This window comes from Mirounga angustirostris, unplaced genomic scaffold (assembly GCF_029215605.1).
Source record: "Mirounga angustirostris isolate CCGP_5_RB_7025 unplaced genomic scaffold, mMirAng1.0.hap1 SCAF_3, whole genome shotgun sequence".
In the NCBI taxonomy this organism is placed as follows: Eukaryota; Metazoa; Chordata; class Mammalia; order Carnivora; family Phocidae; genus Mirounga; species Mirounga angustirostris.
In genome coordinates this window covers 65,289,005-65,316,039 of record NW_026991711.1, presented here as the reverse complement: position 1 = coordinate 65,316,039, position 27,035 = coordinate 65,289,005, and the positions used below count along the sequence as shown (strand labels likewise).

General features: G+C 37.7%; 1 protein-coding gene across 1 annotated transcript in view; it reads right to left on the bottom strand.

Moving 5' to 3' along the window:
• CCDC169 (coiled-coil domain containing 169) overlaps positions 1-27,035 on the bottom strand; it is a 51,630-nt gene that overhangs the window by 23,795 nt on the left and 800 nt on the right. Inside the window, 3 exon segments of the mRNA XM_064586200.1 lie at positions 13,255-13,295; positions 13,602-13,712; positions 26,043-26,122. Of these exon segments, the coding sequence (XP_064442270.1) occupies positions 13,255-13,295; positions 13,602-13,712; positions 26,043-26,122 (232 nt within the window).

Genomic DNA, 27,035 nt, shown 5'->3' with positions numbered 1-27,035 from the left:
GATTATGTGTAAGATCTGGATAAGGATAACTACAAAACTATGATGAACAAAATCAAAGAACTAAATAAATGGAAAAAATACTCCATGTTCATGGATAGGAAGACTCAATATTGTCAAGATGTCAGCTCTTCCCAACATAATCTATAGATTCAATGCAATCTCAATCAAAATTCCAACATGTTATTTTATGGATATTGATGAACTGATTCTAAAGTTTATAGAAGAAGCAAAAGGCTCAAACAGCCAATATGACTTTGAGCAAGAAGAACAGGGGCACCTAGGTGACTCAGTCAGTTAAGCGGCTGCCTTCAGCTCAGGTCATGATCTCAGCATCCTGGGATCAAGCCCAGTGTCAGGCTCCCTGCTCAGTGGGGAGTCTGCTTCTCCCTCTCCCTTTGCCCCTCCCCCCAGCTCATGCGCGCGCGCTCTCTCTCTCCCTTGCTTGCTCTCACTCTATCTCAAATAAATAAATAAAATCTTAAAAAAGAAAAAGAAGAACAAAATTGGAGGACTGATGTTTACCAACTTCAAGACTTATCAAAAAGCTACAGTAATCAAGATTGGTATTAACAAAAGGATAGATATATAAATAGGACAGAATAGAAAGCCCAGAAATAGACCACCCAGAACAAATAGATCCTTTTTCAACTGATCTTTGACAAAGGAACAAAGGCAATGCCATGGAGCAAAGACAGTTTCTTCAACAAATGGTGCCAGAACAACTGGATATCCACATGCAAAAAAACGAATCTAGACTACACCCTTCACAAAAATTAACCCAAAGTGGATAACAGGGATAAATGTAAAATGCAAAACTAGGGGCGCCTGGGTGGCTCAGTCGGTTAAGCCTTGGCCTTCGGCTCAGGTCATGATCCCAGGGTCCTAGGATCGAGCCCAGCATTAGGTTCCCTGCTCCGTGGGGAGCCTACTTCTCCCACTCCCTCTGCCCCTGCCCCCGCTCATGCTCTCTTTCCCTCTCAAATAAATAAATAAATAAAATCTTTAAAAAAATAAAATAAAATGCAAAAATATATAACTCCTGGAAGATGACATAAGAGAAAACTTAGATGACCTTGGGTATGGTGATACTTTTTTAGATCTAACACCAAAGGTTCTATCAATGAAAGAAATAATAAATAAGCTGGTCTTCATTAAAATTAAAAACTTTTGCTCTGTGAAAGACAATGCCAAGAGAATTAGAAGACAAGCCACACACTAGGAGAAAATATTTGCAAAACACACATCTGATAATGGACTGTTACCTAAAATACACAAGAACTTTTTTTTTTTTTAAGATTTTATTTATTTATTTCACAGAGAGATAGAACAAGTAGGCAGAGAGGCAGGCAGAGGGAGAGGGAGAAGCAGGCTCCCCACCGAGCAGGGAGCCCGATGTGGGGCTCGATCCCAGGACCCTGGGATCATGACCCGAGCCGAAGGCAGCCACTTAACCGACTAAGCCACCCAGGCGCCCCCACAAAGAACTCTTAAAACTCAACAACAACCTGATTTAAAAATGGACCAAAGATCTTAACAAATACCTCATCAAAGAAGATATATGGATGAAAAATAAGCATATGAGAAAATGCTCCACATCATGTGTCATCAGGGAAATGCAAATTAAAACAACAAGGAGATACCACTACTCATCTATGAGAACGGCCAAAATCCACAACACTGAAAATACCAAATGCCAATGATGATGTGGAGCAATAGAAACTCTCATACAATGCAGGTGGGAATGCAAAATGGTACAGCTTCTTTAGAAGACAGTCTGGCAGGGGTGCCTGGGTGGCTCAGTCAGTTAAATGTAGGACTCTTGATTTCTGCTCAAGTCATGATCTCAGGGTTATGGGATTGAGCCCCACGTCAGACTCTGTGCTCAGCACGGAGTCTGCTTGTCCTTCTCCCTCTGTTCCTCCCCCTGCTAGTGTTCTCTCTCTCAAATAAATGAATAAAATCTTTCAAAAAAAAAAAAAAAGAAAACAGTCTGGCAGTTTCTTACAAAACTAAACATACTCTTACCATACGATCCAGTGATTGCACTCCTTGGTATTTGCTCAAAGGAGTTGAAACTTAGGTCCCTACAAAAACCTGCATATTTATTCACAGCTACTAAAACTTGGAGGTAACCAAGATGTCCTTCAGTAGGTGGATGGATAAATGAACTATGATACATCCAGACAATGAAGTATTATCAGCACTAAAAACAAATGAACTATAAAGGCATGAAAAAAACATGGAGGAATCTTAAATGCATATTACTAAGTGAAAGAATCAATCTGAAAAGGTTATATACTGTATGACTGCATCTATATGACATTCTGGAAAAGGCAAAACTATGCAGACAATAAAAAGATCAGTGGTTGCCAGAGGTTGGGGGTGGACAGTGGGAAGGAACAGGTGGAGCACATAGGATTTTTAGGGCAGTGAAAATACTCTGTATTATAGTATAAGGATGGATATATGTCATTGTACATTTTCCAAACCCACAGAATGTACAACACCAAGAGTAAACCCTAAGGTAAACTATGGACTTTGGGCGATTATGAGGAGTCAATGTAGGTTCATTCCAGTAATGTTGATAATGGGGAGGCTATGCATGTATAGGGGTAGGGAGTATGTGAGAAGTCTCTGCACCTTCCTTCCAATTTTGTTAAGAATCTAAAACTGCTCTAAAAAAAAAAACGGTATTAAGAAGCACTGAAGTTACTGTAGTATAATTTTAAAGGATTTCTGATGTTCATAATAATCTTTTAATGGATAACTACAAATACCTTGCTTTTAATGATCCAGGGTATTTAATGACTAACACAGTTTTTACAAAATCCAGAATGTATTCTCGTTTTCTCCCCAGGACAATTTTTTAAATTAATTAATTAATTAATACCTTTTTAAGAGCAGTTTTAGGTTCTTAACAAAATGGTTTTATCAAAGGCACATATTCTCTCATCGCATCATTTATAATTCATTAGAAGACCCAAACTTAATGTTCTTCATCTTTCCAAGGAGCTTGTTTTAGCTGATTATATAATTAATGGTCAAATACTAGAAAACTATACCTGAAAAGACATACTAAAGCCATAGCTAAATTGAAGATTCCACTGGAAATTAACCAAAAAGAAATTCCATACACAAAAATTAATTCTTCTCTTATCATAGAGTAGTTGTTTTGTTTTGTTTCGGATACTAATCAGCACTTAATATTTCACCTATGCTCGTGCCTTAATTTGCTTGGAAAAGGTCACTTCCAACGGTACACTGAAACAACAGGGTAAGAATAAGAAATTTCAGGACACTTTTACATACCTGAAAGCAAATATACTTAGTTGTTTTTTTTTTTTCTTAAGGCCCTTTCTTCTATCCTAAGTAAAAACGAAGCTCTATTAGCCAACTTTTTAAGCAATGGTAATTGCTATACTATACTAAAGAACATATAAAAACTACAAGTAAAAAAACCACTCTACTGAATGCTTACAAGAGAAAAATATGAGAATACAATTAATCACAGCTCCAAGATATGCCGTACTTTTCAATGAAGGCAATTGCCATGAATGAATACAGCCTTCTGCATGCTTAAATACCAAGTGCCCCCTTGTGGACAACATTGTTATTAGATTTATATATAAAATCTGTGTTACTTGTTTTGTGATTTGGGCTACACACCTGTCTCCAAACTGACACATGATCTTTGGGGAGAACACAAATCTGGTGATATCTAGGACAGACATCAGGAAGCAGTCTCAGATGGATTCTACAGATCTACCACTAGCCAGATGGCTAGTGGGAATTCCTTTTCTTGCTTTGTTTATACCACATTCTTGAGAATACAAGATCCCTTCAGTAGCCCTTTCACTATGTGGCTGATATATCACTTTATTTTTCTTTTTAAAGATTTTATTTATTCATTTGACAGAGAGATAGAGAGAGAGCACAAGTAGGCAGAGTGGCAGGCAGAGGGAGAGGGAGAAGCAGGCTGTCCGCTCAGTGGGGAGCCGGACGCGGGGCTCGGTCCCAGGACCCCAGGATCATGGCCTGAGCCAAAGGCAGCTGCTTAACCGACTGAGCCACCCAGGCGCCCCTGATATATCACTTTAAACACAAATATATTTAGGGATGTCAATAGTGCTTTAGGCTCACTACTATTAACGCCTGGTTATTACGTTCTAAAATATATATTTATGACTTTTAAAACAAAATTTCTAAGAATGTTCTGAAGGTGGAAATAACCAGAATGAACCCACTGGGAGCCTGACTGGATGCTGCAGTGAAGTAATAGTTCCCTGGAAGGTCCAAACTGGGCTGGATGTTTGTCCAGGACCCCATGAAGCAGCATAACTAAAAGAAGAATCTGACTCACAATACAGGGAATCACATTTGGGAAAATGGTATGGGGCATCAGGATGAACAAAAGAGTAGGGCGATGATTAAGGACATCGGAAGTCAGCATGTAGAACATAAATGGACCAAAATAGAGAATGATATGAGAGGAGAGTCTTGTTTCTTTAAAGGCTCAAGTGCATGATGAAGACACTAGTCTGGCTGAATTTGTAAGACTTAAAACCATCTCTTCCTTCATGCTTTTCCTGCTAAGCAGGGCAAGGAGAGAGATTTTATGGTTTGTCCTAAGGAAAGTTGAAACATACTTCAGAAGGGAAACTAGGTAAATATCCAAAAGTTAATATTTCAAGAAGTAAATTGACCAAAGGATTAACTTGCAAAGAGGACAATTCACCTAGGATCCTAAATTTACCAATTTATCAAAAACTTGCTTTTAAGAGAGTCTTCCATGCATGTGAACTTAAAACCGAAACATATTCTTTTTCTGAACATATTTTTCAATGATGATATTAAATGCTAAGCCATTTTCATAAGTTTTAGTTCTTAACAAATTGAACATTCTTTAAAATGCTAGGGTTAGGGGCGCCTGGGTGGCTCAGTCGTTAAGCATCTGCCTTCGGCTCAGGTCATGATCCCAGGGTCCTGGGATCGAGCCCCGCATCAGGCTCCCTGCTTGGCGGGAAGCCTGCTTCTCCCTCTCCCACTCCCCCTGCTTGTGTTCCCTCTCTTGCTGTGTCTCTCTCTCTCAAATAAATAAATAAAAATCTTTAAAAAAAAAAATTAAAAAAAAATGCTAGGGTTATAATCATAAGAATGTATTCAAAGATTTAGATTTCAGCAAATTAATTTCCTATAACTTGATTTTCTACAAATTGATCAAGAGTCTTCCAGAGAACATTTAATGTGAAACTCAACATTTTCCTAAATAATGTTTCTCTGTTTCCATACTTTCTCCTTCATGTCTTCCATCACCAGATAGCCTTGCAGGCTTTGGGAGCAGGATCTTCTGTGCTATCTCCATCTGACTGACAGAGTGTGTGTTCTGGAGAGGTTTCCCTGAAGGAACCAAGATGTCTGGGTATAATGAGAAACAAGGGAATGCACTGATTGGAAAAAGAAGCAGAGAGAAATAGAAGTGCTATGGTCTGAACGTGTGTCCTCCCCAAATTCATACGTTGAAATCCTAATGCCTCAAATGATGGTATTTGGGAGATGCTCAGGTCATGAGGGTAGAGGCCTCATGAATAGGATTAATGCTCTTGTAAAAAAGACTCTACAGAGGTCCTTAGCCCCTCCCACCATGTGAGGACACAACAAGAAGGAGCCATCTCTGAACCAAAAATCAAGCTGTGTTACCAAACACCGTATCTGCTGGTACTGTGATCCTGGACTTCCAGACTCCATAACTGTGAGGAGTATATTTCTGTTGTTTGTAAGCCACCTAGTCTGTGGTATTTTTTTATAGCAGCCAAAACAGACTTTAAGGTAAGGAGTCATCAGTTTTATGATTCCTAATGAATCAAGGAACAGGACTTCCACCATGAAACAGAGCTGACCACAGGGATACGGTAGAACTTTTTGATAAAGGTTTTATAGTAACTTTTCACAAGAGAGGCTATCTTTCTCTGAGGGATCTAGATCCCCTAAATCTGTTATTGTTGTTGCTATTTTATATATAATAGTGCTTTGCAACAGAACCTATTGAGATGTCACTAAAAAATACAAATGCCCAGGCCTTATCCCAGACCTACCAAATAAGGATCTCCAGGGGTAAGCCCAAGAATGTGCATTTTTAATAAATTATTCACATGATTGTTACACAGTTTGAAAATTAAAGGACCACAACTCTACATATTGACCAGCAACTAGGGACATGGCAATGCTGGACAGTAAAGGAAAACAGGGAAGTAGAGAGGCCGATCATTGTTCCTGTTTGCAGCACAGTGTCATAGGTACTAAGCTTGAGTGGGCCTAAATAAATTAATCAAAGAGAGAAGACATCAATTACCAGTACGCTAACAGTGACAGTAAAGCACTGAAAGATTACTCAAAACATTGCTGGGGAACCACCTATGGGGCTGTGTACCAGGAGCGATAAAGTTCTGATAAAGAGTTTAGCTGAATCCTCAGCTTCATATTCTAACTGGCGATTAAAGAAGAAGTCTAGAGTCCCATGTCAGAACCTGAAAAATAGCTACTGCTCATCACAGACAACACAGCCTCATTATCCTTAACTTTTAGTCATCTGGAATGCTTAAAACAGATTCTAGTCTTCCAGTGAATGGCTATAGATCTTTGCTCAATACACCAGGAAATTCTTGGAGGTAGGCACTAGGTTCTTCTGCTGGATGTAAATAGAAGGGGTTAGAAAATGTCTACCCAGCAATCCCAAGAAAAGTTCAGTGCTTTTTGTTATATCCCTGGAGAGGCCCCTGCTTTCTGGAAAGGTACTAAAAAGCCACAGAATTCTACTATACTTTTAAGAGGTACCAGAAGATTCACAACTTACACAACAACACAGCTGAGTAAGTGAAAACATATTGCACAACTTACCCTTGTCCTTATTTCCTTGAAATGGGCTAAGGTTAATTTCACAACAGACTTGTTCTAATGAAACTTAGAGCTCCCTCTAAAGTTCCCATTATCAAGGAAAGGGAAGAAGGGAACTAACACTTTATCAAAGGAAGTGCTTACTGTGTTAGGCACTATGCTATTTGCTTTAGACATCTCCAATAATCTTCATGACAAACTTGCAAGAGAGCTTAATTAACTTCATTTTACATATGAGGAAATTAAGCCTCAGAGAGATGAAATAATTTCCTTAGTGCTCCATAGTTTGAATTTGAACCAGGACAGTCTAATTCTAAAAAGCCAAGTTTCTGGGTAAAGTGGGTTACACCCACTCCATTGTCTCATTCCTTCTTTTCCACTACACCACATTTACTTTCCTTTTTTTTTTTTTTTTAAAGATTTTATTTATTTATTTGACAGAGAGAGACACAGCGAGAGAGGGAACACAAGCAGGGGGAGTGGGAGAGGGAGAAGCAGGCTCCTCGCAGGGCAGGGAGCCCGATGTGGGACTCGATCCCAGGACCCTGGGATCATGACCTGAGCCAAAGGCAGTCGCTTAACCGACTGAGCCACCCAGGCGACCCCCCACATTTTCTTTCAATAGCCTACCTTCTAATTTGCTTCTAACCTGCTTACCTTCTTCCCCTTTGAATCAATAATGTGCTGGAACTTCAGACCATGTGCTTTATCCTACCCTGCACCTGAAATTTCTTGAAGAACATTCTTCTGCTGAACCTTCATTAAACGCTTCTCCTCCCTTGGCTTCTGTGATATCACTCTTTTCCAGTTCTCCCCTCTCCCTTTCTCAATAATTTTGTTCTCCGTTATCTTCACTGAATCACCTCCTCAGCTAACTAAGTTTTCGTATTCCCTAGGGTTCCATCCTTAATCCTTCTTTTCAGACTTTGTATTTCTTTCTGAATAATCCCATACTTTCATGACTGCAGGTGACACTGATGACTCCATTCAGAGAGACAACTTTCCATAGTCTAAAACCATGTCCAGGTGCTTGCTGATCACTATCATCTGTATAATACACACAAAACTAAACTCATTTCCTAACACTCCGCCTGCTTCTGATTCCTACAGTGCTAGTCACTGTAATCATTGTTCAAGGGAGAGTCCTTAATCTTCCTCCAATCCTCTCCCAGTCTCACCTGAGCATCCATGTACTCATAAAATCCGCATTCCTAAATATCTCTTCAATCTGTCACATTGCCTCCATCCCCATATACTACTGCCCAAGCTGAACAACTCACCTTCCCTTACCTGGACTGTTACAAACGTGTCCTATCTGGTTTCCCTGCCTCAAACCTCACCCACCCTGGGGAAGCCTTTCTCCATGGGGGGGAGGGAAGGCTTTTAAACTGTATATTAAATACTTCAAAAGCTTCCCACCACATATAAAAATGTTCACGTGCATACAAAATCCTTTGTTATCGAGGCTCTGCTTATATTTCCAGTCTTATCTCCTATCACCGCTTTTATTTATTACAGACCTACAGAACTAACTGCAGACCTGAGGTGTCTTTTGATTGATCCAGAGGGATTTTATCATTATTTGAAAATGTGCAAATCCCATGATATAAATACTTCACTCTATGTGCACTACAGCAGTGGTTCTCAAACTCTGGTGTATATCTGAATTATCTGGAAAGTTAATAAAGAACTCAGAAGTGGCAAGCTGGTTGAAGGATTTTTGACTGGCCTTTGTATTTTTATGAAGTTCCCTGCATGATTCTGTTACCTACCAAAGTTTAAGGACCACTGCCTTAAAGCTAGGGCCAGCAAACTATAGCCTGAAGACCAAATCCAGCCACAGGCTGTTTTTGTAAGCCAAGATTTGTTAGAATACAACCCTACCTATTCATCATTCAGGTATTGTCTATGGCTCCTTTCACACTACAATGGCAGCACCAAATAGTTGTAGCAGAGATCAAATGGCCTGCAAAGTTGAAAGCATTAACTATCTAGCCCTCTACAGAAAAATTAGCCAATTCTGGAGGAACACTTTGTATCAGGAGACATGGATAAGTATGTTCCCTGTGGCAATGTTTGTCACAGTGAGATTTTGAAAAATCCTCAATGTACATAAATAGGGGAATAAATAAATTAAGATATGTGTTATTATACTATATATGTATAGTAGGATACTACATAGCAAATAAAATTTACCAGATCTTTGTGCATTAACATGGACAAATAAAAAAAGGATGATGTGTACAATATATGTTTACATGCATTTTTAGACACAATATCTGGAAAAAGGTATTTAAAAATAAATTAGAATGGTATATACCAAATCCATGATCATACTTGCCTATAAAGGGAAAGACACACAAAGGGAATGAAAGGGTCCTCAACTCTATAGATTGTTTACATTAAAACATTTGAAATCGGGCGCCTAGGTGGCTCAGTTGGTTAAGCGACTGCCTTCTGCCTTCGGCTCAGGTCATGATCCTGGAGTCCCGGGATCGAGTTCCGCATCGGGCTCCCTGCTCGGCAGGGAGTCTGCTTCTCCCTCTGACCCTCTCCCCTCATGTGCTTGCTCTCTCTCATTCTCTCTCTCTCTCAAATAAATAAATAAAATCTTTAAAAAAAAAAAAAACATTTGAAATCAAAAAGTGACAAAAATTAAAGATTTGCTAATACTAGAATATACTGTTTGCCATATTATCCTCTGTGGGTTTTATTTTATTCAAAATTAAAACCACAAATAACCTAAAATATTCAACTATAGGGAAAAGGAATTGAACATTAATAATCCAATGCAATGAAATGTAATGTAGCTCTTAAAAATATACATGAATAAAATATAACATAAGAAATTATTGGTTTAATTGTCCATGATTAGTACAGGACACAAAATTGTCCACGAAATAGGGTTAATATTATATATATATTTTAAAAGTGTCATCCTTATTTATTCCTTTTTGGGGTTCATTTATTTATTGGGTTGTAATTTTTAATTAATATACATGCATGCAGAACTTTAAAAAAAGAGGTCAATAGTAGATATATTTGACTTAATATTTATCTTTGTCTTTTATTTTCCAAATAGTATTAAATGAATACATATTACTTTAAAATGAAATGGTACTTAGGGTGCCTGGGTGGCTCAGTCATCTAAGCATCTGACTTTGGCTCAGGTCATGATCTCACGGTCCTGGATGGAGCCCCCAGTTGAGAGTCAGGCTACCTGCTCAGTGGGGAGCCTGTTTCTCCCTCTCCCTCTGCCTCTCTCACCCCCAATCCCCACCCCCTTGTGTGAGCTCTGTCTCAAATAAATAAAATCTTTAAAAAAAAAAAAAAAGAAATGGTACTCATTGAAAGTGACCTTGTGTGGCAAATAGAGCTAACTGCATAACAGATACTCATTCTACCCTTCTTCCCACTACTATGCTCAGTAAAACACTAAATTTCCCCGCCTTTCTTGCAGTACAGGAGGCCATATGATGCAGTTTTAACCAATGAGATGTAAGGGGAGACTGTGTGCAGCAAGCTGGAAAATGCTTTGAAAGAAAACAAACTTGACTGGCCTCCACTTTGCCGTTTTCCCTTCACCTACTTCTTTCTATTGAAAGAGAAGGTGAAGCAGGTAAGAACATGAAGCAGCCATCTTGTGAGCATGGCAAACAAAAGCTATTCATTAAAGGATGGCAGAGTGGAAAGTCAAGTCAGGAGCCTGGAGGAGCTACTTCGCCAACCTGGACTGCATCCCTCTAACACTTCCTGTTACGTGAGAAAACAGAACCAAACACCTTACTTGCTTAAGCCTTTCTCTTACATGCAGCCAAATGTAACCCTTTACTGAAACATCTTGCTAAAATTAAATACTAATAAATTATACTGCTGAAAGGCACTTTAAAGATTATCTCATCTATAGTACCTGAGGATGAGAAAAATAATCTTCAAAAAGGTTGAAGGCTTGAAGCCAGTCTCTATCAGAAATTTACTCACTTAAGTGAATCCTTGTTCTAAAATATTAAAATCAAGTCCACTTTAATGATCCAGTTTGTAAATTACTTTTTTTAATATTTATTTCTTTTTCAAATGGTAACATTTTTTAAAAATTACATATATATTGGTCAAAAATTGGTATTCATCCCTGTTTTTGCCCATAAGCAAACCTGAAATTTGAAGTTACTCAAAATTAGTATTCAAACTGACATCAATTTCTTAAATATGTCTGTATAGGTTACTCTTAAAGACCAAACAATCTACAACAAGGATAAAGAATCAGTAAATTTACAAATAGTGTTTGAATTCATATCCTATCCCCCCAAAACAATTTAAACCCTTTTCTCTAAATATCAACCTAATAGAAAATGTCTGCATTTCATTAAGAATATGTCTGAATTTCATAAATATTGTTTTTATATAAAGAATAAGACTTAGTATACTATCTTTTTCCTTGAATAAAAGACTTCATCATTAGATACAGGAGTCTTGGATCCCAGTGCTTTTTGCTCAGTAATTGGCTACTTCCACCACCAGCTCCTTGGCTGGTTTCCTAACACCTGCTGTTCATACAAACTCCTCCCGGATTCCACTGTATAAGAAAACCCAAATACTCATGCATGCCTATGCCTACAGAATAGAGAGAACCAGTTACTTAAACACCTGAACTTTCATTATCTTTCTTTTCTGCTGGGTACATGGCCCCACTCTTGGTTTTTCTAACATTTCTTTAGTCCTTTACTGAAGAGAAATACAATTCTCTGCCTCCAGATCTAAACATCTTAGAGAACCACATTTTTTTTTCAAGAATAACACAAACTCATCAAAGGAAAGAAATTTTTTGTCAACATGAGTATGTTACAGAGTCTGAGGTAGCAATTAGAAAACCAATCAACTGCTTCTTACATATGCTGTAAATCATCATAGGAGGTCCCACCAGCACTTGCTGCTATTCTCCATAAGGCTGGTGATACCCAATTTCTTGAGCTAGCACTGAGGATGAGTTATCAGGAAACTGGAAGTCAGAATATTTTATGTTCTGTAGCTAGTATTCTATATTTTATATTCTATAGGTAGAATTAAAATCCTATCCACAATTAATAAAGACAAGGCTTAAAATAGCCCTTGCGGCAATTTCTATATACCACAAGATGGGGATACGACTCCATGATTTTTCCTGACTTTCCAAGACACAGAAATAAAGGTATTTCTGGGTTGAAAATAACAGAGGTGTAAAAATTAGGTTATTTCTCCCCTGATTTATTATTTTTAAAAATACGATATTTTTCTGTATTTTTCACTAAAGATCTGCAGTTATTCAAAGAGCAATCTCTATAATGCTCTGGTCCTCAGGGCCTCTGTGAATATAGCAGTCAGTTAAGTGCTCTACATAAAGCTATTAAAAAACATGTTATTTCTGATAAGCAGTATAGAATGGCTGTTGGCATAGTACGATCTAGTCAAACGGGCATATATTTTTTTAGAGAAAGAGAATCAACCTCCACATTTCCAGACTGTGTGATTCTGAGCAAATCACTTAATTGTTTTAAGCTTAGTGTCACATGTATTAAAGGAAATAATATTAAATTTTTCTCATTGGGTTGTGTGGTCCTGCCAATTTAGCAGCGTATTGTATTTTCATTTTCATATAAAGTACCCTTGATTTTTTATGATTTCCATGTTTTTCTGAATATTCTTGAAATAAAAATTCAGCATGAATTCTAAAGAAAAGGCTATTTCCAAGAATGCTCGAGACCCGCATAAGTCATGCTTTAGGTCTTCTCTACATTTTAAAAAATAAACATTTAAACGAATGAGAAACAAATGTGCTTTGTAAAGTATAAAACATATAAATTCAAGTAATTTATCAGGAGGAAAGGCTGTCACTAGGGCAACCCAAAGAAAAAGTAGGTCATTCAGTGTAATAAGGTTTCTTTCATGTTATAGAGTAATTTTATGGGTTCTCTGTTGGATTTTATACATTGTGTGTGTGAATGTGAATGTATGTATGTATCTACATGTGTATATGTATATTCCAGAGGAACTAGAATGGAAATGTTTTTAGATAGGTATGAAATATATTTGTGTTTAATAGGCTCTTTTAGGTCACAGGAAGTAGATACACTCAGGTTCTACCTGGACTGACTATTGAGATTCTTTTCTTCCATTTTGTTTGTACCTGCAATCCTGCCCAGCTTTACAAGGTGGAGATTAAGTTGAAGGATCTGCTATAGGATTCCTTACTTCCTAGAAACAGTTCCACTGAACGAAATATTTTGGAACTTGCCACAGTCTTCAAACTTTTTTTGGAACCTGTCTAAAAAAAAAGTACATAATTTCTTTCCTTCAATTATTCTTTTTGTTTAACCAGCTTTTACTCACCACTGGCATTTGTTCATAGACACAGATAGAAAACAATCTATCTACAACAAAACAAATATGAAAATATTAACAATTAATATTTTATCATTTTTTTTTTTTTAATTTTTTTTTTTTTTTATTTATTTGCGAGAGAGAGAATGAGAGACAGAGAGCATGAGAGGGAAGAGGGCAGAAGGAGAAGCAGACTCCCCGCCGAGCAGGGAGCCCGATGCGGGACTCGATCCCGGGACTCCAGGATCATGACCTGAGCCGAAGGCAGTCGCGCAACCGACTGAGCCACCCAGGCACCCTAATATTTTATCATTTTTAACTCAACTTATAAAACATATATATAGTTGCTTTTGTACCTGAAGGATTTCCACGGATTTTTTCCATTTTCTCTTCTAGAGAAACAACTTGCTTTTCTAGTTGATCATTCAGTTCAAGTTGTGTCTCATAATGAATTTTCCATTCACCACCTGATTGGAAAAGTGGGGAAAATCAAGATCATCTTGTCACCTCTCATTTATTTACATTAATCAGCTCATTTAAATCTCCTTTAAAACAACATTAATCAGCTCAATCTTACTGTACTTGACTTTGTTAGCAATGTAGATGAACAAGAGTGAACTAATTTTTAAGTATGCATTTCTCTGTTAGATAGGATCTTTCAGATTGCAGACAGTAGATTCATAGTCAGATTACCACACAGCCAGACCTCACTAGAATTATTGTGATTCCTGGTCTCCTTATCTCCTTTGTCCTTTAGTTCCTCACATATCCTTATAAGGAATTCTATTAGAGGGACTATTGGAACATGTTTCTTTCCTTGGAACTTGAAATATCCATACCTAACAACCTAAATAGTTCTAGCTTCCACCCAGCGTCATGTCCATTTTTTTTCCTTTGCAAACAAATTCTTAAGTACGTTTAACAATTACCACTTACATCTTTGCTATGTATAAAGTACAAAATGTTTCACATATATTAACTAATTAATCCTCATTTGAAAAAACTTTGTCACCTATTTTACAGATGAGGAAACCATGGCTCAGATATGTCAAATAACATTCTCAAAATGAAAAAGCTAATAAATGGAGCAACTGGGGTTTGAACCCAGTTTTATCTGACTTCAAAGTGTATCCTCTTAACCGTTATGCTAATACATGCAGCTGCCTATTCAGGCATCTTCTCTTATCCTTAAGCAGATTTCTTTCACCAAGCCCCTTTGGTTATTAAGGCCAAAACATCTGTCTTATTGCTATAGGAGGATAGGAGAATACAGCCTAGAATTAAAACATCTTTGGTCAGCTTCAAGGCCCAAAGCCAATTTTTTTTAATCTTGAAAGTCACACTTTATAGAGAGAAAAAAGACGGCTTGCTTCTAAACTTTAAATGCTCTTTACATATATGAGACAATTTCTGCTCCATCATAGTTGACGGAGGAATCTAAGTAGGAAGAGTATTATCACATACTGGCGTCAACCTCCTCAACCCAGCCACATATTTCCCTTAGCCTCCTCATCTCTAGTAAATATAGTGTTCCAAAAACAGGAGCAGGAATACCCTCCCAAACTGAAGTTGAAAGTCATTAATCCAAATGCTTTAGGAAAAAGAAGGAAAGAGAAGCCTGAGAGACTGAACATTTATCCAAAAGATACTGAGTCCAAATAGATGGAATTATCTGTATAACTGGCTAGCTAGTCTCTTTGTAACTGGACTCTTTTCCCCACTATGGGAATAGGGGCTTCAGAGCAAAATCAGAAGTTACCAAAAAATTAAGAATGTAATTTATTTTTAGTATATCCGACTATAGTCTAGAAATGTTTGCCTCCACTTTAAAATACTATTGATCTAGAGATCCTCAAATAAAGTAAGCCTAGTATTATACTATCATTTATTAATGTTAATAAGTGCAAGGCCCTGGTGGTAATGATGTCAATATTCGCGTTCCCCAATGTGATGAACTGATCTCAAACGTACACACTCAAATGTGTAACTCCTTCAGTATACACAGATGGCTCCGGATTATAGGGGACAAAAGACAAAGAGAAAGCATATGGACTGCTGAATTATAGGAGAAAATTTTAAAATAGCAGTGTCTATAAAAAATAGGAAAAAATAGACTTATGCTGCTGTGGGATCACATTGTGACTTTCATGGGCCCTTGTGGCACTTTTGCCTTTATGGGCCTCTTCCTCTGTAAAAAAATATTAAAAATTCTACTTTACTACCAGGTTGGTATAAAGACAAGTATAGTCCAGAGTGGATAATATTCATTTTTTCTTCCGAATTTAAAATAAAATATCTCATTGGCCTCTAAAAGTATCACACAAATCACATCAACTTCCTACTTATCAAGTATTTCCTTTGGTTTTTTTGCTTTTATTTTTTTATTGTTATGTTAATCCCCATACATTACGTCATTAGTTTTAGATGTAGTGTTCCATGATTCATTGTTTGTGCATAACACCGAGTGCTCCATGCAGAACGTGCCCTCCTCAATACCCATCACCAGGCTAACCCATCCTCCCACCCCCCTCCCCTCTAGAACCCTGTTTGTTTTTCAGAGTCCATCATCTCTCATGGTTCGTCTACCCCTCTGATTTCCCCCCCTTCATTCTTCCCCTCCTGCTATGTTCTTCTTCTTTTTTTTTTTCTTAACATATATTGCATTATTTGTTTCAGAGGTACAGATCTGAGATTCAACAGTCTTGCACAATTCACAGCGCTTACCAGAGCACATACCCTCCCCAGTGTCTATCACCCAGTCACCCCATCCCTCCCACCCCACCCCCCACTCCAGCAACCCTCAGTTTGTTTCCTGAGATTAAGAATTCCTCATATCAGTGAGGTCATATGACACATGTCTTTCTCTGTTTGACTTATTTCGCTCAGCATAATACCCTCCAGTTCCATCCACGTCATTGCAAATGGCAAGATCTCATTCCTTTTGATGGCTGCATAATATTCCATTGTATATATATACCACATCTTCTTTATCCATTCATCTGTCGATGGACATCTTGCCTCTTTCCACAGTTTGGCTATTGTGGACATTGCTGCTATAAACATCGGGGTGCACATACCCTTTTGGATCCCTACTTTGTATCTTTGGGGTAAATATCCAGTAGTACAATTGCTGGATCATATGGTAGCTCTATTTTCAACTTTTTGAGGAACCTCCATACTGTTTTCCAGAGTGGCTGCACCAGCTTGCATTCCCACCAACAGTGTAGGAGGGTTCCCCTTTCTCCGCATCCCCGCCAACATCTGTCATTTCCTGAGTTGTTAATTTTAGCCATTCTGACTGGTGTGAGGTGGTATCTCATTGAGGTTTTGATTTGGATTTCCCTGATGCCGAGTGATATTGAGCTCTTTTTCATGTGTCAGTTGGCCATCTGGATGTCTTCTTTGGAAAAATGTCTGTTCATGTCTTCTGCCCATTTCTTGATTGGATTCTTTGTTCTTTGGGTGTTGAGTTTGATAAGTTCTTTATAAATTTTGGATACCAGCCCTTTATCTGATATGTCATTTGCAAATATCTTCTCCCATTCTGTCGGTTGTTTTTTGGTTTTGTTGACTGTTTCCTTTGCTTTGCAAAAGCTTTTTATCTTGATGAAGTCCCAATAGTTCATTTTTGCCCTTGCTTCCCTTGCCTTTGGCGATGTTTCTAGGAAGAAGTTGCTGCGGCTGAGGTCGAAGAGGTTGCTGCCTGTGTTCTCCTTCAGGATTTTGATGGACTCCTGTCTCACACTGAGGTCTTTCAACCATTTGGAGTCTATTTTTGTGTGTGGTGTAAGGAAATGGTCCAGTTTCATTCTTCAGCATGTGGCAGCCCAATTTTCCCAACACCATTTGTTGAAGAGACTGTCTTTGTTCCATTGGACATTCTTTCCTGCTTTGTTGCAGATTAGTTGACCACAGAGTTGAGGGTCCATTTCTGGGCTCTCTATTCTGTTCCATTGATCTATGTGTCTGTTTTTGTGCCAGTACCATACTGTCTTGATGATGACAGCTTTGTAATAGAGCTGGAAGTCCGGAATTGTGATGCCGCCAGCTTTGCTTTTCTTTTTCAACATTCCTCTGGCTATTCGGGATCTTTTCTGGTTCCATACAAATTTTAGGATTATTTGTTCCATTTCTTTGAAAAAAGTGGATGGTATTTTGATGGGGAAGGTATTTCCTTTTTCTAAAAAAGGACCACACCGATTATTTCTTTCTCTACCACATCTTGTTCTGTGATAACCCAAAATACCCAAAATATTAAGGTTTATCATTTTTGCATAATTCTTTATCCATCTTTAAAATATAATAATGTTTAAATTATATTTTCAATTGGGAATAAGAGTGGCAGTTAAAAGTAGCAAGTTTTTTGAATAGGCTTGTTACTAAGGGAAGGTAAGAGACATCTGAAACACCCAAATAAGAGATGTGGTGCTATCTTTGAGACAGCCACAATATACTTGACACCAAAAAAGATGATCCCTGACCTCTAGCACAATAGCAGCCAACCTATAAAGGCCAACAATAAACTTACAATAAACCATATTTAAAATAGAGATTATGAGGATAAAAGTCTAACAGAAACGTTTGTGTCTCTTGGTGGAAAAAATACCCTGAGCAATACTTCCATGAACCATTGCTCTTTCAGTAATTCTAAAAACAAACAAGAACCAAGCACCAATTTTTTAAAAAGATTTATTTATTTTGAGAGAGAGAGTGCATGCACAATTGGGGGTTCGGTGAGGGGAGGAGCAGAGGGAGAGAGAATCTCAGAGCAGACTCCCCACTGAGCACGGAGTCCCATGTCAGCTGGATCTCTCAACCCTAAGGTAATGACCTGAGCCAAAATCAAGAGTATGAAGCTTAACTGACTGAGCCACCCATACACCTGAAATAAGCACCAATTTTTAAAGAAAAATCAAATTACTTTGCATTATCAAAGAGGGATCTTGGCTAGGATCAGTGCAACAAAAAGCAAAATCAAACCAAAATTTGAAACACTGTAGAAATTTGATTCATGGCCAATTTTATGAATTGACCTTGGAAGAGGAAGTTCATAAAGTAACAGAAAATTAAATTATGGGGTGCGTGGGTGGCTCAGTCGGTTAAGGATCTGCCTTCAGCTCAGGTCATGATCCCAGGGTCCTGGGATGAAGCCCCGTGTTGTCCGGCTCCCCGCTCAACACAGGAGTCTGCTTCTCCCCTCTCCCGCTGCCCCTCCCCCCACACTCGTGTGCTTGCTCTCTAATAATTAAATAAAATCTTTAAAAAAATTAAATTAGGTAGAGCCCTATCTTTTAGATATGGATTTTTTCTTTCTTTCTTTTCTTTTTTTTTGGTCTAAGAGAGATAGCAGTGTTAACAAAAACAAAGCCCCACTAAGCAACAATGCCAAATAATACATTTTTAAGTGTTAAAAAGAACACAGTTGAATTGGTTGAAACTTGACTCTACATAGACTTTAATAATTCAGTCATGTTTAATTGTGCTGGTCACTGTATTTATAATGATAAAAGTGATGAAGTTACATTAATTTGCATAGACTTTGTAAAATAAGAAAATGTTAACAAGGAAAGGAAAAAGCCTAATATGTGGCACTGTACTGGGCACTAGGGATACAAAAATTAAGATAGACACAGTCCCTGCAGTCAATCAGCAGTAAGACATGTGGTGGTGGGGGGAGACATATGGCCAGAACATTTGAAAAAACTTGGTTAAGTAGATGCTATGGAACACACAAAAGGACATCCAATCTGGAAGGTGGCAGAAGACACTGAGAGATAGGGAGGTCAAGATTGAAGAGGCTCAGGAAATGCTCTCGGGGGAAATGACATTTGTTCCAAGCCAGAGGAGGTGAGAAAGGATATTGAAGCAGCAAGAACAGCATGAACACAAATACCAACATGTGAACAAAGGGGAGGATACAATGGTGCAGAGTATCTCCTGTGGTAAAGATGCCCCCAACCAAATTTTCAGATTTCATGAGGAAAAATATCCCCAAAGTAGGACTGAGTTTGAGTCACATCTCTACCACTTACTAGTTTATTTATGTGATCTTGAGGAAGTTACCTTTCCTGTGCCTCAATTTCTCATCTCTAAAATAAGGAAAATTGAAGTTTCTATATTATAGGATATTGGGAGGATTCATTAAAATATGTAAAATTGCAGGGCACACAGAAAATGCTATAAAATTATTGCAAAATTGTTCTTAAAAGGGTAGCACTATATTGTTAGAAGTAATGTATAAAGTTACAATTTCACTTAAAAAAATCTTTACTTCTTCAATAGCAACAAACTGTACGTGTTTCAATTCAATTCAAGTTTCTTTGAAGAAAGAACAAATTAGATATTTTCCATCCTCATAAATTGTCTCTGTTCTACTCATATGTATCTACTGGGAACTTTGTTTTTTCTAATGGAATTGCAGAGGATATAGATGTAGTGAAAATATGGACCTTTTGTCCATCATGTTGGCTACTAATATATTTCCCATATTGCTGTTTGACTTCTCATAGTGTTGTTTTTTTTTTTTTAGTTAAAGGGAAGGTATTTGTCAAACCTAAACATATTTACCTCAGTGATTTATTATTCTTAAACTAAAAAAGGCCTTTTTTTACCTATAAAAAGATATATATTCATCAATATTTTCTTGTAATTGAAAAAAATGTTAAACCCTATAATGCATCTGGAAGGTTTTAGAATTAAGTATAGAGTGAAGATCTAAAGGGATTTTTTTTCTAAATGTTATACCAATTTTCCAAACAGAACTTACTGAATAATTCATCCCTTTTCCTTTAGCTCCTTTAAAAGTCTATGTGATGACACAAATTCCAATAAAACATTATTGGTAATTGCCTCTTTGGTTCCAATTCTCTGCCCAGAAGTCTCTTCTCAAACTTGGGCAGGCAGGCCAAAGTTCTTATTTCTTGGTGGTGGGAAAAGGTCCAGATAGTAATTAGAAAGTTGTTGGTGGACTGACCCCCCAAAATTCCTGTGTTGAAGCCCTAACTCCCATGTGACTTTATTTGGACATAGGGCCTATGAGGAAGTGCTAAATGTTAGAGGAGGTCAAAATGGGTGGGGCCCTAACCTGATAGGGCTGGCACCCTTATAAGAGGAAGAGATACCAGAATTTGCTATCTCTGCCATGAAAGAAAACAATGAGAAGGTGGCCATCTGCAAGGTAGGAAGTGGGCCCTCACTAGGATCTAAGTTGGCCAGGACCTTGAATTTCCCAGCCTCTAGAACTCTGAGAAAATAAATTTCTATTGTTTAAGTCACCCAGTTTATGGTATATTGTTACAGCAGCCAGAGCAGACTAAAATAAGGATCATTTGGTACTTTCCTATTTCAATGTATGGTTCAGGTTTTGTTTGTAATAATCTATTTCCCACAAGTCTCATAAATGAAAATAGTTTTCTCCTGTTTTTCATAGGTAATTGGAAGATAATTGAAAAGATGGAGTTTTTAAAAATTAACAATAACCTGACCCTGAATTTCACAGCATTATAATATGGTTTTAATAAACCATAATCTGTTTCTATTCTATCTGCTATGGGCTGAGTTGTGTCCCCTCCCTTCCTCCTCCCAAATTCATATGCTGAAGTCCTAACACCTAGGACTCAGATGTGACTCTATTTAGAGACAGGACCTTTAAAAGAGGTAATTAAGGGAAAAAAATACTACTAATAAAAAATAAATAAAAGAGGTAATTAAGGTAAAATAAGATCGTATGGGTAGCCATAATCCAATATGACTGGTCTTATAAGAAGAGATTAGGATACAAACAGGTACAGAGGGAAGACCACGTGAAGACATGGGAATGATGGCCATCTACAAACCAAGGAGAGAGGACTCAGAAGAAACCAACCTTGCCAACATCTTGATCTTGGACTCAGCAAGGCATGTGCTAAGGCTGCAAACTTTCCCAATTTCATTTTATTCCAGGGTTTCTTTCTAGTGTAAAATCTCTTATGTTGAAAAAGGTGAGAATTCTGGTTAAACTGCTATTACTGCCTTATAGTCATAGTCTTCTGCTATCCTTCATATAGGTTCTGAATATTTCTTATCAAGGATATTGTCATATGTTTTATAGTTTGGGCTGAAACTAGGAGCACAATCATTTAAAAACCCTATTTTTGAACTGGTTTTTGCTGGTGTTTTTTTTTTTTTTTTCCTTAAATAGGCATTTATTCCATTACTACATCTAACCATTTCCTAATTCTTTATTAATATAGTTTTTCAATTGATCTCTGGAAAATTCTGGATATCAAATTATAAAAGCTAAAAATTATAATTTTATCTCTTCCTATCTAAAACCTACAATTCTTATGTCTGTTTCAAATTTTATTGCTTGACTGAAACTTTCAAAAATATTAAATTTTAATGGTGGCAGCTGGAATCTCTGGTGGTGGTGGTGTTGTTTTTTTCCCCAGGAATAGGAATGCCTCTAATATTTCATCATTAAGTATTAGGCCAGTTTAAGATAAATAGAAGTGCTCTTCTGTTAAAAAAAAAAAAAAAAGGAACATAAATTGAATTTTATCAAAACATTTTTTAGCATTTACTGAGATGAGTTAGAAAACTATTTGATCCGTTAATGTATTAGTCAATAGCCAAGGGGCTTGTGGATAGAAACCAGCCTATAAATGAAGACTCAAAAGAGCTCAAAGGAGAGGTCCCGGATGGAGATGTAAATTTTTGTGTTGTCAGTATACAACTGGGATTTAGTAGCCTATGATCAGAGGAGATCACCTAAGTAGTGGGTGCATGAGTTCAAGAGAGAATTCATGCCTGTGCTGGGCAAATCCAGCCCATTTCTAACCCTAGATGAGCAAATGTCCCAGAGCCTCAGTAAATCAAGTTTCTCTTCTCTAGATGAAAAAGTACTGAGAAGTAAACAAGCATAAGAAGTAGAACAAGTAGAGGCTAAGAGTGTGAGCTTTGATGCCAGAATGCCTAGATTCAAATCCAAGTCACTCACCACTTCTGTAGCCTTGAGAGAGATATTTAAGTCTCAGCCTTTCATCTATAAAATGGGGTAATAATATCTTTCTCAAAGTTTCAGTTTTTAAAATACACTTAAAGCTCTACACAATTACTGATTCTTCTCATTTTTTTAAAAAGTGATCTGAACATCCTCTCCTGTTCTTTATCTTGTCACTGAGCTTTAAGATGAACTTCAAATTTAATCAAAACATAAACCACTTTTGTGCTCACTTCAGCAGCACATACACTAAAATATAAACCACTTTTTCTGCATATAGTTTCCTATGAACCCTAAAGGGCTTCAAGAGGCCACTAGGGGAATGTGAAGTCCTTTGAAGTTGTATTTGCCATTTAGCCTAAAAATTAACACAGTTACAAGCCAGATAGACTAAACAAATCTCTGTCACTCTCTGACAAATAAATAGTCTCTCTGTCGAATAAATAAATAAAAACCTTAAAAATCTTAAAAAAAAAAAGTAGAAATAGAAACCACTCTTGAAGAGTTCTGCTGTACATAGAGCAGTGAAAGATGACAGTAAAAGAGGAAATGTGGGGCCAAAGGGGCTTTGTCATTTGTTTTTTCAACAAAATAAATTCAGCCCATTTGTATGCTGTTGGGAATGATCCAGTGGAGAAGGGAAACAGTGCAAAAGAGAGGACAAATGCTGGAGTGATGTCCTTGGTAGATAGAGTAGTTAGGATCTATCATATAAGTGGAGGAGTCACCTTAGATAAGAACATGCAGAACAGGAGGGAAGAGAGAGGATGTGCAAAGATGCAGGCAGGTGGGTAGCTTTCTTGGTAGAAACGTGGAAATCTGATAGCTTCCCTTTTCTCTTTGAAAGTAAGCTCATTAGCTGTTAATGAGATGGGGAGAAGGGTGATGGAGATTTGAGGACAGTGGTAAGTATGAAAGAATCATCTAAACAAATGTACCCAGAGTTGCCACTTGTGCACATATTTCTTTTATAATATGAAAAAGTAATAAATTGGGCGCCGGGGTGGCTCAGTCGGTTAAGCGTCTACCTTCAGCTCAGGTCATGATCCCAGGGCCCTGGGGTCGAGTCCTACATCGGGCTCCCTGCTCAGCAGGAAGTCTGCTTCTCCCTCTCCCTCTGCCTGCCGCTCCCCCTGCTTGTGCTCTCTCTCTCAAATAAATAAATAAAATCTTAAAAAGTAATAAATTTATTTTAAAATACCTTTAATATTGCCCTATTGGCTTCAGGATCAATACAAACTAATTAGCATCATATCAAAGACTATTCTTCATTTGTCTTCTTCATAAACCTTAATCTCATCTCCTGTCATATTCTCAGGACAATCTATATTCCATCTTTATCAATTACATAAGAGTTCGCCTCAAATGGCATTATGTTTAATGCTCCCTGTGACAGACTATATTTTCCAAAGATGACTGAAATAATATATCCCATCCCCTATATTTTTCTGTACTGTGAACTTGATAAGTAGAGTTTCCTTCTACATCCCCTTGAAACTGTGACTGTTTTGACCAATAGAATATAGTGGAATTGACATTGTACCACTTCTGGGAGTATTTTGGAATGCTTGCTGTTGGGATACATCTTCTTGGAACCCAGGCACCATGCTGTGAGAAGCAAAAGCTACAAGAGCCGTGAGTAGGTATTTCTGATAGGCAGTGCCCCGCTGGGCTCCCAGCCAACAGCCAGTATCAGACGCTGGCCATGTGAGTGAGTCATCTGGGAATGTCCAGCCCAGATGAACCTTCAGATAACTGAGCTCCAGACACCTGACTGTAATCACATGAGACCCCAATTACTAACTTCCCAGGTGAACCGTCAACCCACAAAATTGTGAGATAATTTGCTAATTCAAGCCCCTAAGTTATTAGGTGGTTTGCTATGCAGCAATAAATAACCAGAACTGTTCAATGCTGATGTGGTAGATAGCAGTTGTCATAGCAATAGTGGTACTGGTGGATAGATGATCTAGGAAGAAATGATATGCTATATAATCTTAGCAAGTTATTTAAATTCCTAAATTCCATTTTTCCATAAATGGGGATAATTATAAGCACCTCACCTGACACAGTTCCTGGCTTTAGTTAAAGAAGAGGTATATGTTTCTGACCCCTTCACCTTAGGGTTTAGCTTTGGCCCACGGAGGAAATAACTTTCTTGTCCATCATTTTACCTTTTCTTTTTATACGCACATACCAGCTCCTCCCCATGAGAAGATTTAGTGATAATACGATTTGTTGGGCTTACATTTTACTAATGGGCATGGTTATTGAATTGCATGCGTATCTGTGAGTGTGACCTGCATATCTGTGCATGTGACCTGTTTTGTAACTGGATAGATGAGAAAATTCTAGCTAGCCTTGCCAGTTCAACTACTTGGTAAGTGCATTCACAAGTCTCCCCCCACAAAGCCAGTTATATATATCCCAGATATAGATTGGAGACATAGGAAGCTACTTCAGCCTTAGGACAAAGTAGTATTCTCCAATCAAGCTTTAAAAGAGCCTTGGGTACTTTAGAAAAGTAGCATTTTATTTATCATATGGTTACTAATTCTGTTTGTTCATGGCTTCCCCAATAGAAGAAAAGAAAAGTATAATGGGTTTAAGAACCAAAGTCCAGGGATACCTGGGTGGCTCAGTTGGTTAAGCCTCTGCCTTTAGTTCAGGTCATGATCCCGAGGCCCTGGGATGGAGCCTCACATCCAACTCCCTGCTCAGTGGGTAGCCTGCTTCTCCCTCTCCTCCCCACTCGTGCTCTCTTTGCTATCTCTTTCTCTCTCAAATAAATAAAATCTTAAAAAAAAAAAAAAGAACCAAAGTCTACCCCCTTAACCCTAAGAAACTCCTATTGTTCTTTAGCATTCAGTTCAAGCACTGCCTCCTCTGGAAAGGCCATCTTTATGTCTTCATCCAAGTTATATTAGGTTCCCTTAACAGAGTTTCCATTTCTCCTTACATCTCTTCTAATATTTACATTTTTGTTTGATACTTTGTCCCAAAAGTCAGTGAACCTCTTCAGAGCAGGGAAAAGTCTTCCATTCAAAGTGTTGATATATGACAGGGTCTCAGTATTTGTGGAATGAATTAATATCTTCTATACATTATAAATTTTAAGGATATATGGGTATGTGGGCCTACGGGTGTGTGTGTGTGTGTGTGTGTGTGCATGTGCACAACACTCACCGCACACCATCCGTCCCCACCCCACCCTGCCATTCTTCCAACACAAATAGCCAAAACCTAGATAAAGATTTTAAAGTTATAGCCAAATGCAGAAGTTAAGATATAAGGGGTATTACTTGAGTTAAATGGAAAACTTGTGGCATTTTATTATTTACCAAAAACAATAATGTATTGATGTCATGTAATAAAGGTTTTGCTGATTGATGAACATTTTGGACTTGTAAGCAGATAATTATGCAGTAACATATTTGACACTGAAATATTAGTTTTAACAGCCTCTTTAATAAATTATTATTAATGCTGCCAAAAAACAGTACTGAGGGCGCCTGGGTGGCTCAGTTGGTTAAGCGACTGCCTTCGGCTCAGGTCATGATCCTGGAGTCCCTGGATCGAGTCCCGCATCGGGCTCCCTGCTCAGCGGGGAGTCTGCTTCTCCCTCTGACCCTCCCCTCTCTCATGTGCTCTCTCTCATTCTCTCTCTCAAATAAATAAATCTTTAAAAAAAAAAAAAAACCAGTACTGAGACCTTGGTACTATTATTTCCTATGTATAATTTAATGCACTATAGGTATCTTGGCAAAATAAACAATAATTATACAAGAGTCACATATAAAAATATTTACTTATATACCTTCATCATCAGAATTGAGTTTGGCTTCCAGTTCCGCTATCTTGCGTCTTATTTCAAGCATTGATAGTTGCACTATATCCCTATTATTAAAAATATCTTGTTAATTATGATCCAATTATAATATGAAAATAATAATACATAATAACACACCACTACTTTAGGAACAATTTATTATGAAACATCACTTAATTGAAGGCATGGTTGAGAATCAGAAATCAGGCAAATGGAGGCTTCTGATTACCAAGGTCCATTATATGCACTAAAGCTCCCAGTGACCATTAGAAACCCTCTACTCTTACTTAAATATGATCCCAAGAAGTTGTTATCTGGTTTCTCAAAGCCCAGCAAATTAACTGGGATGAGAGAAAGGAATAGCTAGGGCAACAGGTAACTGAAAACCTGAAACAAAGAGGAAAAAAGAAACACTAATTAAAAAAAAATACAGAGATTATCAATTTAGGACATCAGTAAATTAGCACATTAATTATCAAAATATGTCAGAATCATTTATGTAATATGTATCTTTGATCGCCTACTATGTCAAAGCTTCGTGCTAAATGCTGAAAATACTACAGTGAATAAATGAACTGAACAATGACAATAGCAGCGGCTAACTTCCATCGAGTGCTTATTATAAGCCGATGTTAAGTGCTTTACGTACTTTTCACTCAATCCTGGCGACAACCACACGAGGTATAATGATTTGTACACCAATCTTAGAGTTGAGAAAACGTAAACTTAGTGGTTCATTAACTTGCCCAAGATCATGTAGTTGCTGAGTGATAAGAGCTGTGATTTGAATTTATGCAGGATTCCTCTAAAGTGCTTGCTTTTATACTCTGACTCCGGTAACACAACCGCTTCTCAGAATGCTTACAGTTTAATATCAGACCAAGAAATAGCCAAGCAATTACAAAAGTGTTGTTAGAGCTACTATAGAGGCAAGCACAGGAAGCTTTAGGGACACAGAGGTGAGTCTAACTCTCATGGGGC